General features: G+C 41.3%; 1 protein-coding gene across 1 annotated transcript in view; it reads left to right on the top strand.

The window, feature by feature from the left end:
• Positions 1 to 16107, top strand: part of ZNF609 (zinc finger protein 609) — a gene marked incomplete at its 3' end in the record, with an annotated part of 92276 nt that overhangs the window by 24429 nt on the left and 51740 nt on the right. The window contains exon 2 of the mRNA XM_080933993.1: positions 4037 to 4910. Coding sequence (XP_080790119.1) covers positions 4164 to 4910 — 747 coding nt within the window. The remainder of the gene's footprint in view (positions 1 to 4036; positions 4911 to 16107) is intronic.

Genomic DNA, 16107 nt, shown 5'->3' with positions numbered 1-16107 from the left:
TTTCTAAAAAAAGAATGCTTTAATAGGTAAAGATAATGTTTAATATTTACATTGAATTTTTCTTCAGGTTATACAATTCAACATTTGCATTTACAAGATTTATATTTATGAAACTTGTTTTAGTGTTCTATGTAATTTTTGACAAAACCGTATATAACTGAAAACAGGGCTGTAGAGGAGGCTCCGTGGTTAAGAGTACTTGCTACACAGACAGTGGTGGCTCATGTCTCTAATCCCAACACACACAGAGCACATATACACACAGTTCTTGCAAAGGACCAGAGTTCAATTCCCAACACCCACATGGTAGCTCACAACCATCCATAACTTCAGTTTCAGGGGACCTGGTGCCCTCTTATGGCCTCTGTGGGCACTGGATGCATGTGGCACACATACCTACATGCAGGCAAAACACCCATCCATATTTATAAAAAAACTTTTTATAAAATGAAAACATTTGACACATTTACAAACAAATTCACAGTGTAAAACTTTTTATATGATTTTTGTTTGTTTTGCCAATACTGGCATTAAAGCTAGGATATTAGGTATTTGGCTCAACTGATTTCCTTTTTAAAAAATGTTTTTGTTACTTTTGAGATAGAATCTCACTGGGATGCATACATTGATCTTGAACTTAACTGTAGTTCAGGCAGTTGTTAAACTTGTGAGCCTCCTGCCTTATTCTCCCAAGTGATAGCTTTTCCAGCAGACCCACTAGTACTAAGATTTTTTAAAAAGATTTATTTATTTACAGCCAAGCATGATAGCACATGCCTTTAATTCCAGACAGAGGGAAGCAGACAGACTTCTGAGTTTGAGGCCAGCCTGGTCTACAAAGCCAGTTCTAAGACAACCAGGACTGTTACACAAGATTCTTTCCTAACAAAATTCCTCTTAAAATTCTGTAGATTTCCTTTTTCTTCTCCCTGTGTCATTGTTTGGCTTTATGGTGTTTTGTTTATTTTTGAGACCATAGTTCATGTAGCCTGTGCTGACCCTGTTTTAGGAGTGGGGGTTAAGACAGGGTTTCTCTGTGTAGCCCTGCCTATCCTGGAATTTGTTCCATAGACCAGGCTGGCCCTGAACTCAGATCCACCCGAGTGCTGGGATTAAAGGTGTGCCCTACCAATGAAAAAAATGGTTTCACAAAGCTAGGTATGGTGGCACATACCTGTAATTCCAAGTGTTTTGGGAGACAGATGCAGAAGGCTCACTTGAGCTCATGAGTTTAAGATGAGCCTGGGCAATATAAGGAGATCAGTCTCAAAGAAAGTTAAGTGTGTTAGTACATGCATGACATCCCTTGGAATGCAGAGGCTTGAGGGTCAGGAGTCTTCCATCGCAAGTCTGAAGGTATCTTAGGCTGCTTGCGGATCTGCCTCTAAATAAATAAATTTGCTGAACATGTAGTGACCATTTCCAGTTTACATGAAAAATATTTGTCTACACAAGGTGTTGCTCCTGTATTTTGCCTTTGATAGGTTGCTTTTCTCCCACTTATTCCAATCTCTTCAGTGGTACTAAATGTAGCATCTGTTTCCTTTATTACTATTTTTTATTGCTCATTTTCTTTGTACTCTGAAAAGATAAATTTATGCAAAAGATCATGCAAAATTATTTTTGTGCTTTTAAGATTGCTCTGTTTTTAATTGATACTGATTTACGTTTAATTTTGTTCCTTTTTTGTGTATATTTGATGAGCGACTAGGCGAGTACTCTACCATCCTCCCATAGTAGTGTGGGAGTCCTTTTGTCCTTCCAACTAAGTTATATCTTTTCACTTCAGCCTTGATGCTTTTCTTCCTTACTGGTGTACACAAGCTGCCAGTACAGTGAAGGAAGAGCTCTCAGGAGAAATGTCCTGCTTGTGCTTCCATTTTCTCTCTTCTAGTCTCTTCCATCACCACCTGTTTTCTGGAGAAAAGTAAGGAAAGTTATAGTAGTTTTCCAAAGGTAAAACAGTATGAGGTCATTCCGTGACTAAATTACACACTGAAGATAATGCAGCTCTGGAGATGGGAAGTAAAGTTTTAATAATGTAGGGTAGATGTTAAACCTGCCACAATTGAAGAGATCGCAGAGGTGATACATTATGATTTGGGGAAGAACTGTGCTGTAATAATTCTCTGTAGTGGGAATTCAGTTTAAGCATTCTCTTTCTTAGATATGCCCTTAGTTCTTTGTAAGAGAATTGCTTTCAGTACCAAGTTCTACTGCCTTGTTGACCGTGATTAGCTGCTGTATTTTCTGACCTTCGTTTGATGCCTAGCACATCCTAGGGAAGAAGTTTTAAAAACGTTAGGTGAATGAACAAATGTCTGTTATACTACTCTTGGACACCATGTCTTCTTGCGTACTAAAAATCCAAACAATTCACTAACAATTTCTTTACAATTTTTAGGTCACTTTCAAAGTCCTCATCTCTCTGAGTCTCCAGGAATTATGATTTCTTTACCTTTCATGGGGATAATTTTTCTTCTTTTGGTTGTTACATCTTATTCCCCCATTCTTAATTTAGCTCATTCTGGAGGAAGCAAGATTATATAGACTGGCTATTTGCTAATAAACAGTAACTGACTGCTGTTGGCAATACACTTTCTACTTAGGTTATAGGGGAACTTCTCAAATCTGAAGCTAAACTACAGATTAAAGGTACAAACCTCTTGCTTAAATTTCAGATACTTACATGGCACAGCCCTACTCTTCCAAAATCCCTTTCTCTCTCTCTCTCTCTCTCTCTCTCTCTCTCTCTCTCTCTCTTTCCTTCTTTTTTTTTTTCCTGCCTCAGCACCTGGTAGAAAGTCACAGCTTGTCTTGTTCTATATGAGTCATTTACTTGTTAAATAATTACAGAGATTGCTCTGTGACACCACTGGCTTGCTCTTTATACACAAGTGTGTTAGAAAAGTTTGTTTTGTTTTGTTTTGTTTTCTAAACAGATAAAGATGGTGCACAGAGAAGTAAGCAAGAATAAAACTTCTGTCTTTATCATAGAATGACATGGCTGCTGTTTTTTCTAGGCAATGCTTCCCTCTATGTTCCCCTTAGCCAGGAGACAGTAGACAGACATAAGTGGTCTGTGTAACACCTGTCTCTGTTTAAGTGCCTATGCTGTAAAGCCTTGATGTCTTCAGTCAACTCTTTAATCTCACCGTAATAAAATGGAAATCACTGTATTTCAGGGAGAAGGGCTTCCAGCAGAGTCAGGGGAAACATTGTTCTTTCTAAATATGTAGTAGGAAAGGCTATATGAACCGCTTAGTGGACATGCTTTCCAGCCTGCAGTTTGGTACGGACTTTGTAGCTTCTCTGGAATTGATGGCAGGCTAAGTCCCTCTGAGAACCATGTCTCTGGTTGGTCACACACTGAATTTCCATTTTCCCTAGTTCTTCTCTCTTCCCCTTAACCAGCCAGGCTTTTCTTCTTCAGTACTAGAACGACAAGGGATTTGTAAACCATTTTTACTTCTTCAGTACTAGAACGCCAAAGAACTTGTACACCATTTTTAGTAGGAACCGGCCCCGTTAGTAGAGAGCTGTTAAGGCTTTTGCTAGATCATGTTCTGAGTCACTGATAATTCAAGCAGCTAACAGGAACGTGGGCATGTGCAGAGTTGTTGTAACTTCAGTCTGTGATGTGCTGGGGCCTGTACTGATTCAGACAGATGTGCCACCTGGCAGTGGTAGAAGTTAAGTCTTTCAGGAAGGGGCAACTGACTGTAGAAGATTACTAGTTAACACCTCAGAGTTAAGTCTTTCAGGAAGGGGCAACTGACTGTAGAAGATTACTAGTTAACACTCACCTCAGAGTCTTGGGCAACTAGAAATACTGTATTCTTCCCTGAGGAGGTGGAATGGGAATTACCTTTTCTAGGTCCAGGGTGACAGGGTTGGAGATTTGATTGAATTTGTCTTGCCCACTGAGGCATGATAGCCACACAGGAAGGGCCCAGCTTGTATTGGGAGTTTATTTCAGGCTATCTCCTTGCCTGTATTGTTTTCTTTAACAGCTTTTTAACATTTTTTTTTCCAGCAATGATGTTGTCCACTGGACATGTTCTGACCAAGGAGGCAGGTCTGAGAACGTAGCTGGAGCTGAAAATAGGAAAGCTGGGGGCAAGGAAGAGCCTTGAATCTTGAGGTGGGACGTTGACTCTAAGATGTCCTTGAGCAGTGGAGCCTGCGGAGGGAAAGGAGTGGATGCAAACCCGGTTGAGACATACGACAGTGGGGATGAATGGGACATTGGAGTAGGGAATCTCATCATCGACCTGGACGCCGATCTGGAAAAGGACCAGCAGAAACTGGAAATGTCAGGCTCCAAGGAGGTGGGGATACCGGCTCCCAATGCTGTGGCCACACTACCAGACAACATCAAGTTTGTCACCCCAGTGCCAGGTCCTCAAGGGAAGGAAGGCAAATCAAAATCCAAAAGGAATAAGAGTGGCAAAGACACTAGCAAGCCCACTCCAGGGACTTCCTTGTTCTCTCCAAGTGAGGGAGCAGCAAACAAGAAAGAGGTGCAGGGTCGCTCAGGAGACGGTACCAGTGCAGGAGGCCTGGCTGCTGCTGTTGCTCCCAAGGGCTCAGAGAAGGCTTCTAAGGCATCACGAAATGTAGCTGGCTCCAAAAAGGAAAAGGAGAGCAGCTCATCTAAGGGCAAGAAGGAGAGAAGTGAAGGCGTGGGGACTTGTTCGGAAAAGGATCCTGGGGTGCTCCAGCCAGTTCCCTTGGGAGGACGGGGTAGTCAGTATGATGGAAGTGCAGGGATGGACACAGGAACCGTGGAGCCGCTTGGGAGTATAGCTATTGAACCTGGGGCAGCGCTCAATCCTTTGGGAACTAAGCCGGAGCCAGAGGAAGGGGAGAATGAGTGTCGGCCACTAAAGAAAGTCAAGTCTGAAAAGGTAAGAGGTGGCCAGATCTGGCTGCCCACTGCCCATCAGAACTGCCCCAGACTAACTGTCAGATGCTGTGTGCACTCTGTGGGAGGCTCATTAGTTTGTGGGTAATGACCAATTACAAGGTCAGGGCAGCTGGTAATGATAATGTGATTTTGTTCCAAATTAAAGGATTCCCTACAGACTCATTTGCAGCAGGTCCAGACCTCTTGGAATATGGTTTCTGTTTGGGGATCAGCTACTTGGTAGAGTGATTTTTCTCACACCTTATTATTGTCACACTTGTTGCTAGATGCTGACATTAAATCTTCCTGTGATTTCCTGCTTGGCTGAAACCTCATCATCAGAATCACAATGGTTGATGAATGTAATAGGCTTTGGTTCCATGTGTAAGCATAAAGATGTTTGTAGTAGGGTAAATGGTACTACCGAGGGTATGGCAGGACAGAGAGTTAACTGTCATGGCGTATCTCTAAGGGTTCTGTTGGTGACTACCAAAAACAAAGTGATAAAGATACCAGTCTAGTACTATGCAGCACTTAATCAGGCCTTAGGAGTTACTGTGGTAGCTTTGAAAGTTTGGCCTGGAAATATTTGTTGGCCCCTGAAAGTATTACTCTCTGCCAGCTATCTCCTGCAACCATCAGAAACCAAGTCTCTTGGTGGTTTTATTGCTGCCAAATAGTGTAATGATACCTCCCCTTCTGCTTGGCTTGGAAGCATAGGTGCCTGTAACCCCAGGAGGCATTAGGACTGCTTCCCTCCCTTCAGGAAAGTGATCTTAGTCGATGCTTCAGGAAATCCAGCTAGTAGGACTATAGTAAAACCGTTTCCAGTCTAGGGTCAGCTCAGGCTGCCTCAAACGTGAGCAGCCTACAGTTTCCTACAGCAGCTGGTCTGGTGATGAGCTGTTCTTTGGCTCTTGATTTTCTGCTCTGCTCTGCTTGCCCTATGCATTCAGCTGATCACAGCAGATGCAGCATAAATTGATTTCTCTGTAATTACATCAGTTGCAGTTGGGAATACCTATTTCCAAATGTAAGTGTTAATAAATAAAGACTGGCTATATATATGGGCGGAGGTGCTCTCTTAGTGTCTGGATTTTAGTAGTAGCTTGTATTTTCTTTGCTATAGGTATTTTGGTCTTTGCCTCTGGCACATCTTTAGCTTTTAGCAACATCTGGGCATTTTTGGTAGCAGGGCTGTGGTTTTCTTCCAGTTATATAACACAATGGTTAATTCCCTTTTGCCAGTGGCAGCTGCCAAAGAGGCTGCCTGTGTTTGGGTGGCAGATGCTATAGTCCACCTCAGTAGAGTCAAGTTCCAGCTGGTAATTGGCATGGTTCATCCTGTGCTGGCTGTGAGTTGCTATTTTCTCTGGGGTGCAGATGGATAATGTTGTTTTAAAGAGGCCTGGGAGTACCAGGAGCTCTTGCTACTGTTCCAGGCTCATTAGACTGTTCCCTACATCTGGCTCCAGGAGGTCCCTGCCATATATCCGTGTTCACAATCATTGTTCTTCTGTATGGAAGGGTACTTCTGAGGGTGTTCTTCATTTTTTCATCATTTAGAGTACTTGTGCTGGAATCTTCTAAATTCAGTTGTAGCCTGTAGGTGAATAGATTAAAATTGCTTAGCTTTGTGTTGGATTCAAGTCTCAGTGTTCGTGACTTCCTATAAGGAAGAAATGGAATCTATTTTCTCTTATGTAGGTGCATAGACTGTTTGGGTGTCCTGAAAGACACTGTACTTTTAGCTATTACATCTTGGTACTGAGGAGTTTTGCCCCTTATGTAGCTTTGACATAAGCTTTGCCTCCCTGATAGACTAAGAATGGAACAGTCAAATGAAAAATAAAAGGGGAGGAAAAAAGGTGCTTCATATTTTGGGAAAAATAATATTTGGGCAGTTTTGAGAATCATACAATTTATTGTGAAGTTCAGTGTTACCATAAACACAATTTTTATTATTTATTTATTCATTTATTTATTTATTATTGTTATTGTTGGTGGTTTTTCAATACAGATCCAGTTATATAACCATGACTTGCCTAGAACTTATTATATAGACCAAATTATTATTTTTTGCTTGTTTTGTTTTTTTTTTCCAAGACAGGGTGTCTCTGTGTTGCCTTGGCTGTACTGGAACTCTTTTTGTAGACCAGGTTGGCCTCAAACTCGGAGAAATCTGCCTACATGCTTGGCTAGACAGGCTATTATTCTTGAGCTTAAGGTAGTGAGTGCTCCTGCCTCTGCTTCTGCCCCTGCCTCTGTATTTCTGGGATGACTAGCATACAGCCCCTACCTGGCTGAGTTTGCTTTTTAAAAATTCCTTACCTTGGGCTGGAGAGATGGTTCAGTGGTTAAGAGCACTGACTGCTCTTCCAGAGGTCCTGAGTTCAAATTCCCAACAACCACACGGTGGCTCACAATCATCTTTAATGAGATCTGACACCCTCTTCTGGTGTGTCTGAAGACAGCTACAGTGTACTTATATATAATAAATATTTTTTTTTAATTCCTTACATTGTACCCTAGAACCCAGTTGGATACAGTTGCTCAAAGGTGCTTTACCATATTGTCTTTGATTAATAATATATTTAAGTAAATGTTTGAAAGTTGCTAGGAGATAACATACTTTGCATGGAGAAAGCATTTCTGGAATGGAAAGAGACAGGCAAAGTGAAGGAAAGGGTCTGGGCTCACAGCCCATTCAAAGGATGTTGGCGGGAATGCACAGGGGCTTGATCTCGGCAGAGCAGACAGAGGTAGGGAAGTGTAGGTAAGAGAGAAAAGGTTAGGAGTTTTTCAGGTAGTATCAGCTTTTGAGAACTTGAAACCCAGGGTGTTGTATACAGTAGCTGCTCAGGGAGTGTTGATTTGTAGTTTAGTTTGCAAGCCAAGTCTTTGAAACCTCTTCAAGATTTTTTTCCTTTGAAATATGGGCTTGCCTCAGATACAACTGGTTTGGAATGTTACTTTTTGTAGGGACAATCAATAGAACCCAAAGAGTTCTGTGATGTAATAAAGTGTGATGTAATAAAGCTGGGATCTATTATGAAGAGGGGAAACTCAAAAGTTGGAAGATATCTTGACTAAAGCACCACATTCCCTGCTGCCTTTTCTTCAAGATTTATTTATTTTTACGTATATGGGTGTTTTACCTGAATTTATGTCCATGTACGTGTGTTCAGGTGCCAGAAAAGGTTTCTCTGAAACTGAAGTTACATGTAGTTCTTTCTTAGCTGCTGTGTGGGTGTTTGGAACTGAAATTGGGTTCTCAACAACAGTAGCCAGTGCTCTAACCACTAAACCCTCTCTCCAGCACCACCCACTTTTCCAAATAGGAGAGGAGTCTGTGATACTGGTTAGAATTGTTCCATGTTTAAGAAAGAAGAAGACGACACTAGGACGCTCGAGGTGCTCAGGTGTGGCGGGCAGAATTGAGACGGTAAAGCATTCAGTCTGTGTCTACTGAGGCTGATTGCTTGTCTTGATTCTTTTCCTGTGTGCGAGATTTGAAGCTTTCATTGTCTTCTCAGAAATCTATAGCCCAGAGATTTCTTTGCTCATTTCAAATAAATATTGAATCCCACACCCCTCAAAAAAATTGTCCCATGTTGAGCATTATTTGCTAATTAGGGTCCAAATATTCAAATTCTCTACCCCAGGGCTCTCTCTGTCAAAGTAAGTGTCTGGCACTGTTCTGTGACTGAGGAAATTTCTGTCAGCTGAGGATGTGTATTTCCCTTCATGACATCAATGTTTGCTCCAACATACCTAGTAGAGTCTACTAGAGAGACTGAAATGGCTCATAGGAGCCATTGCCACCCTGGATTGTTGAACACCCCTGAGGAGACAGGGGAGGTGATGTCAAGGAATAAGCACATGGAGCTTCTGACTTCTGTCTGCTTCCTTGGTTTTGGCTTGGTTGACAGGCTTAGGTTGTGGGTAGAGCAGGAGATGAAGAAGAGGCGGGACTCCTGTCTCAGTGTCCCGAGCTTACTGCTTTTGTTGCCCCTCTGACAGGCAAGAAAAAAGGAATTAACAAACATGACAGTGCGATCTGTCAGTACTGACTGTCAGGGTCTGTGTCCGGGAGTTTCCGATGAAGAATTAATTGAAAATACTTTTTTTTTCAGGTTATATAAGGTACCTAGTCAGCTCTAATGGTTAGGGTCTAGAGTTTTGCAGTTCCAAGCTTCCTTTGCCTTAGCAGTTGCTTTTGATTTTACAAGGTAGGAACCTTACACTCTGCTCTGGCAGTGTTTGGGTATCAGCTAGTGTTGCTTTCAGACTGTTTTATTTGCCGAGTTTCTCATTAGTTTAGAATACAAAGAAAACAGTTAAGGGTGCTCTTGGCTTTTTTCCCTTAGATTATGGGTTCAATGTTCTATGTGTTCTAAGGGCATCTTCTTTGCCCTTGGTTTCTCGTTCTAGTTTGTGCCTTCCAAGTTGTTTCTTCTGTGTTGCCATTCTTCATTGGCCTGTCTAGGTCAGGTCTGCCATTCTCAGTGATCTCAGGCTTCCTGGTGCTTTCCTCCGTGCTCTTCTTCTCTCAGTTATTGACAGAATAACCAAATGTCCCCAAGCATTTTCCTTCACCAAAAAATAAAATGCTGATTGTTATGTGGGTGCAAGTTGCATTGTCTAAGTACAAGCCTGATTTACTTTCACTCAGCAGCCCTTATTTCCTATGGGTTGTAATTCGAAGAAAGTCCAGAGAAAGATTATCTTGTCTGATTTCCCCATTTTGAAAACGGGAATCGTCCACCTGACTATAGAGATCACGTGACTTTCTCAGGCTTTCTCAGCTTGTGACAAAGCCTAGTATGAAAGCTGTTTTTTGTTGTTGTTTTGTTGTTGTTTGGGAGATTTTTGTCTGTTTTGTTTTTGAATATGGGTCATTGTGTCATGGTGAGCCTTGAATTCACTTTGTATTCTAGACTGATTTCAAATTCACAGCAGTCCTTTGTCCTTTGTCTCCTGAGTTCTGGGATCATAGGTATGAGCTATCACTCCACACCTAATTAAAACTAGTTTTTTTTTTTTTTTTTTTTTTTTTGCTTGTTTTTTTAAACACTGATTTTTCTGTGCGTTGGCATCTGCATGTGTGCTTGTGTGTGTGCAGAGTGTAGATTGTCCATGAGTGTATAGTGTGCACCCATGCAGGCACATGAAGAACACACGTCCTTCTCTAGTACTCTATGCTTTATTCCCTTGAGGCAGGGTCTCTCACTGAACCAAGAGTGTAGGTTGCAGTCAGCAAGTCTGCCAGTTCTTCTGTCTTGCACAGCTCTGAGGTTATAGGCGTGTGCTTAGTCATGCTTGCCTCTCCGTGCTCCCAAGGGCGCTGGAATGCAAACCCACTGATTACCATTGTTTCTTTATATATATTAAATTCTAGGTAAAGAAGAGATGGTCTCTTCTTTCTTAGAGCTAAGAATTTACCAACTAAAGTAGATCTCCTAAAAGTGCATAGAACCTAGATAAGGATGTCTTTCAAAGTAAGGGTTGTTGAACTGGAAAAATGGCCTTGCAGTTAAAGGTCTTGACAGGAGAGCCTCACTCCTTGAGTTCACACACATACCCCCACACCCTACCCCACCCAGAACCCTACAATGGAAGAAGAGAATTCGCTCCAGAAAATTTCTCTTTGACTGCCACTTATACATATCACCCGTACAGCAGATTTTTTTGTTGGGTTTGGTTTGGTTTTTTTAAGTATAGATTGTTGACCCTACACCACATCTACTGTATACATTTTTGGGATAAGGACCCAGAAATCTTCACTTTGAAATAAAGAGATTTTGTGAACCTTGTACATTTTCTTTGTGGGGTACATATTGGAAGCCACTTCTAATTTAAGACCAGATTTTAAGAATGTACTCTGGAAGATGAAAAAGTGGTATAGCAGGTCAAGGGTCCCTGCCAATTCTGATGACCTTCATTTGATTTCTAGAATCATGTCCGAAGAAAACTGACTCTCGGATTATCCTCTAACCTTAATACCTAAACCATGGAAAGTACATGTGTGCACACATACAGACACACAGATGTGTACACACTCACTCGCTGCCCCCCTCTTTCTAATTTTTCTTTTCTTTTTTAAAGATTGTGATCTGTTGCCTGACTATTGGGAGTTTCTCAACTCTATGCTTCTAAAGAGTATGCACATTGGTTATTGCAATATTAAGTCAGTTGTTGGGCATCATGGTGCACACCTTTACTCCCAGTATGTGGCAGACAGAAGTAGGTAGATCTCTTGTGTTTAAGGCCAGCCTGTTGTTCTTCATGGGAGGTTAGGGTAGTTAACATAGGAAGATTTTGTTTATAAAACAAAAAATTATATTACCTAAGAGAAAACTCTGTAATACATAGGAAGCATTCAGTAACAATTAGAAAAAAAATAATTTTAGTTGAAATATGTGTCAGTCTGTCCTAGGCAATAATAGTCTGAACTATAATAACAGTCCGCTGCACAAGAAGCCTGACAGTAACAGATGACCGTGTTAGCTAAGACTTTCATCACTGTGCCCATGAGAAATTCCAAACCTGGGCTGGGAAATTTGCATGCTGGTGCTATGTTTTAAAGCCTCAGAAGACCAAAATCAGGATTTAGAGGTACTGAAGCAGCCTCGTTGTACTTCAGATTTCACATGAATTGGCTGCATCCCTGGGGTGGTGTTGAGTATGTTGGATGGATGTTGCTGTAGGTCTGCCAGCATACACAGTCTCATGGCAGAGCATGGAAGAGCAGTGCTTTTGTTGCTGCATAAGCATGCAAAGAAAAATAAAATCTAAGTCCTAGTCCTTAATTTTCCTCCCCTGATGTGAACTTGTATTTTTGCCATTTGGGTACAAGAGCTTTTACCAGCAGGGCTTATCTCGGGAGGCAGCAGGCCTGTGCTTTCAGGCTAGCGGCGGCAGTAACATACACAGCTGAGACCTGCCACTGCTGACTGCCTGAGACCTCCTCTCTGTGGTTTGCCCTCTTCAAGCCATGCTTGAGTAACCTGCCTCCAGAGCTGCTGACAGGGCTGTGTCAGAGGCCTTGGAAATTACACTGTTCATTTCCTTATCATCCTCTGACCTGCAGTGCAGAGCCTTCTGGTGCAGGAACAAGGCAGAAAAAATCCAGACGGCTTCTTGCCAGCAAGTGTCAAGAGCTTACAAAGAAGGAAATTGGACTTGCTCACTTAAAAACCATGGGGTTAGGCTTTGATTTTTGGATCCTGCTGAGAGTTATTTGTGTGTGAGAGCATGTTTTATCTCTGCATTTGTGTAGAATGATTCTGTACACGGCAGTGGTATGGAGGAGGACTGTCTGACGGTAGAGAGCAAGGGAAGATTGCTTTTTCTCTTCGGTTAATTTCCCAGTTGTACCATTTGGGTGGGCTTGCAAGAATTAGCGTCAGGAAGGTGCCAGGCCATATTAACATTTATAATATATTACTCTTGATATAGCTTAGTCATGGATGAAAGCACCCACATAAGAAATGTCCTTGGCTATCTGAGAAGAGATTTGTTTCAGATGCTTTTTCCCTGAAGTTTCTCATTCTTGGATATTGGTCTGTCGGTGTTTGTGTTGTCTTAGACTTTAGATCTGTCTCATTACAAAGCAGAGTTCATGTCAGACAGAGGACAGACTGACAGCTGGAAGAGTGGGAAGGTAATTTAGACAGTAAACATTTCTATTTATACGATAAAATTATACTAGAGAACCTATGTTCTCAGCCCCCTTGTCAAAGCAGCCTACAACCATTTATAACTCCAGCTGCCAGAGATCTAACGCCCTCTTCTGGCCTTTACCAGCAGTACACATATCTGGCACTCACAGAGACCCTTAATACCTTAAATAAAAAATATAATAGATCTTAAAGAATATGTCTCTATTATGGCTGTTGGTGTGATAAAGTGACCTCTCTTTTCTTTTAACATCTTTCTTTTGTCATAGAAGACTAACAGGAAAGGGCTTTTCCCCCCACTAGAATGAAGAAAAATCGAGATGGTAAAAGGGCTCTTCCTTTCTGTACATGTATATTTCTGCAACTTTTTCTTGTTCTTGAATCTTCGTGGCCTTGATGTCAGTGGTACCTTTTTGGCTTCAGAACAGGAAAGGAAGAGAGGGAAGGAAATCTCTTAACTTTTAGACTCTGGAGGTATTTTAAACCCTTAGTGTTTTTATTTTGGAAGTACGCCAGAGAAGGGTTTCCACAAGAAGTGATAATTAAAGTGAGAATGAAAGTCACCATTACCTTCAGCATCAGCAGCTTTTGGTGCCTGGATAAAGACTTCAGTGTCAGACTTCAGCCCAGGCTCCCAGTAACCATTAGGCTCAGTTTTTCACAATTTGCATTCTAACATCAGCTTTCCTGCCTGCTGTGGCAGTGCATATTTGTAGTCCCAATACTTGGGAGAGTTCAAGGTAACCTCTGTAGTAGACCCTTTTTCCAGAACAAGCAGCATCTCCCACAAACGTTAGCTGATATTGACTGATACTCAAGTTTCAGATCCAATGTTATTTGTCCCTTTCTTCTTAAAAGTGACAGTGACCAGAGAGATGCCTTGTCTGTTAAAAGCACTTGTTCTTGAAAAGGATCCAGGTTCAGTTCCCAGCACTCACATGATGGCTCACAACCACATGTAACTCCAGTTCCATAAAACTGGGAGCCTTCCTCTGGCCTCCATGAGCATCACATGCACTACCACACAAACATATATACAGGCAGAGACACCCATACATATAAAATAAAAATAAATATTAAAGTTTTTAAGTGAAAATGAAATTTACCAAAAACTTTAAAGAATAAAAATTAACCGTTGACCATATGTGTGGTTTTCCCTTTTCTACGTGCTGCATAGATTATCTTTTGTCTTTTTTGACAAATTGAGATGCTTTGAATTAAAGGGATTATCTAGAGGTTTGGAACTTAAAACAGTTTTTATTTTTATTGTATTTGAGGTGTGCCTGAGTAATGCTCAATGAATATCTTGGTTCTGGGGATTGAACTCCAGTCAGGCAGGGCCTTTCCCAAATCATCTCACCCGTTTAGGGCTTAGGACTGTGAAAACAGAAGAAAAACCCAAAATATTTACCTTTTCAAGCTTCCCCTTCATCAACTGTAATGCAAACCCATCATCTCTTAAAATTACTGTGATATTTAAACAAGATAAGGAAGCTTAAGTGCTCAGCATAGTACTTAAATATTGTTAAGTATTTGAAAACTGTTATCTTCACAGATGTACCTAGACTCTCACCTGAGATAAGAGGATCCCATGAGCTCCAGGAGTTGGAGACCAGCCTGGGCAACACAGCGAGACTTTATTCCCTCAACACCCGCACACTTGTTTGTGATGTGTTATTGCTAACTGAGATACAGTGACAGAATATGGTTATGGAATGAAAGAGAAAGGCTGCTTGCTGCCTTAAGACCTGGAAAGTTACTGCCTGAAGTACACAGCAGGCTCCTGCTTGTACCAGCTAGTAAGAACTGCACTCTCACTAGCTTCCAAGACAGCCTACATTTACAGGGCATTTACAGTTACTGTGGTTTGGATTGCTATTGTGTCAATTTAGTTAAACTGTCAGTGTTTTGCTCTTCTTTTGGAAGAACCATAACTCTTTCATAACCGTTTCCTTTCAAACCAGTTTGTTTGGTGTTTACTAACTCCTGAAATTTATTCACCTTAGATTTGAAATGAAGATAGCATGATCCTTTAAAAATTGTTTGAGGGTCTGTGCGTGCATGTAGGCACACGTGGGCACTGCTGTGAAGGTGTTGTTGTTGTTATTTTGTCTTTAGAAACATAATTTCTTTGAAGTCCAGGAGAGATTTAAATGTTTTGTGTTATAAATTATTTTCTACTCGTATATCTTTTGTTTGTTTGCTTTGGGATTATTGTTTTTACACAGGGGTGTCTCATGTAGCCCAGGTTGGCCTTGGCTTCCCTATGTAAAGGAAGATGGCCTCGGACTCTCCTCCTGCCTCTGCCCCACAAAGACTGGGATTCTAACATGCCCCAGCATGCCTGCTTCACGGCTGAGGTTGTAAGTGTCTTACTTAAGGAGGAGTGATTGGTTCCCGGTTATTAACAGGGTGAACGAATACCTACTCATACTGTGATATCACTTTAAAATATTGTGGAATATTTTTGGCAAAATTAACATCCTCGTACAATAAAATTTCAAACATAGCTTTTAGCTCTAGTATGTATGTTATTTTTTTTTAAAGATGTATTTACTTATTTTATATATGTGACACTGTCACTGTCTTCAGACACACCAGAAGAGGGCATCAGATCCCATGACAGATGGTTGTCAGCCACCATGTGGTTGCTGGGATTTGAACTCAGGACCTCTGGAAGAGCAGTCAGTGCTCTTAACTGCTGAGCCATCTCTCCAGCCCATGTATGTTATTTTTACTCTTAGAATTTTTATTAATTCTATCTTCTTGATGCATTTTTTAAAAAGATTTTTTTGTGGTATTTCAAGTGTATCAGTACATACCACTGAAAATTGGCAGTTGTGGCGGGGGAGGGGAGATTATCACACAACTGACTACACATTTGTACACACCACGTTAGAGCAGATTAGTTCCACCTCTTCAGACTCCTAAACATCTGGTTGCACGTCTGTCTGTTGTAGACAAAGCATGCCATAAGGCATTTCTCGTTTCGATTATACATATGTGCTTGGATTGAGAATGTAGAGATTTGAAATCAAACAGTCTCAGAAAGAAGTTGACACTTTTCCCACCTCTCGTATCTCTTGTTCTTTTCCATCTCCTACAAATGCCAGGTGGGAAAGTCAGACTGTCATATACTCCATGTGGAATTGGCCTTCAGAGTTACTAGAGTTACTCAGGGTAATGGCAAGCTGAAGTTTAACACATTGACTCCATAAATACAACCCAAAACCAGTTTTTTCGATAGCATTAAGACAAACAGTTATTTTCAGTCAGTCTCTTACAAAGCTGGCTTTGTGTTTGAGACAGTGTTGATGGATAATATGTATTCATAGTCTAGACGTTACCCTAAGAGAAGCAAAATACTGTGTAATATGTGGTGCATAGTGGGTTGGGATGAAAGCTCAGTCAATAAAGTGCTTGCCAGATAAGCTCAGGGACCATCTCTAAGCATCCATGCAGAAAACTGGACTGGTAATCCTAATGCTGAAGAAGCCAGAGACAGGTGACACCTAG

This window comes from Micromys minutus (assembly GCF_963924665.1).
Source record: "Micromys minutus genome assembly, chromosome: 21".
In the NCBI taxonomy this organism is placed as follows: Eukaryota; Metazoa; Chordata; class Mammalia; order Rodentia; family Muridae; genus Micromys; species Micromys minutus.
This window is presented reverse-complemented; position numbering and strand designations above follow the sequence as displayed.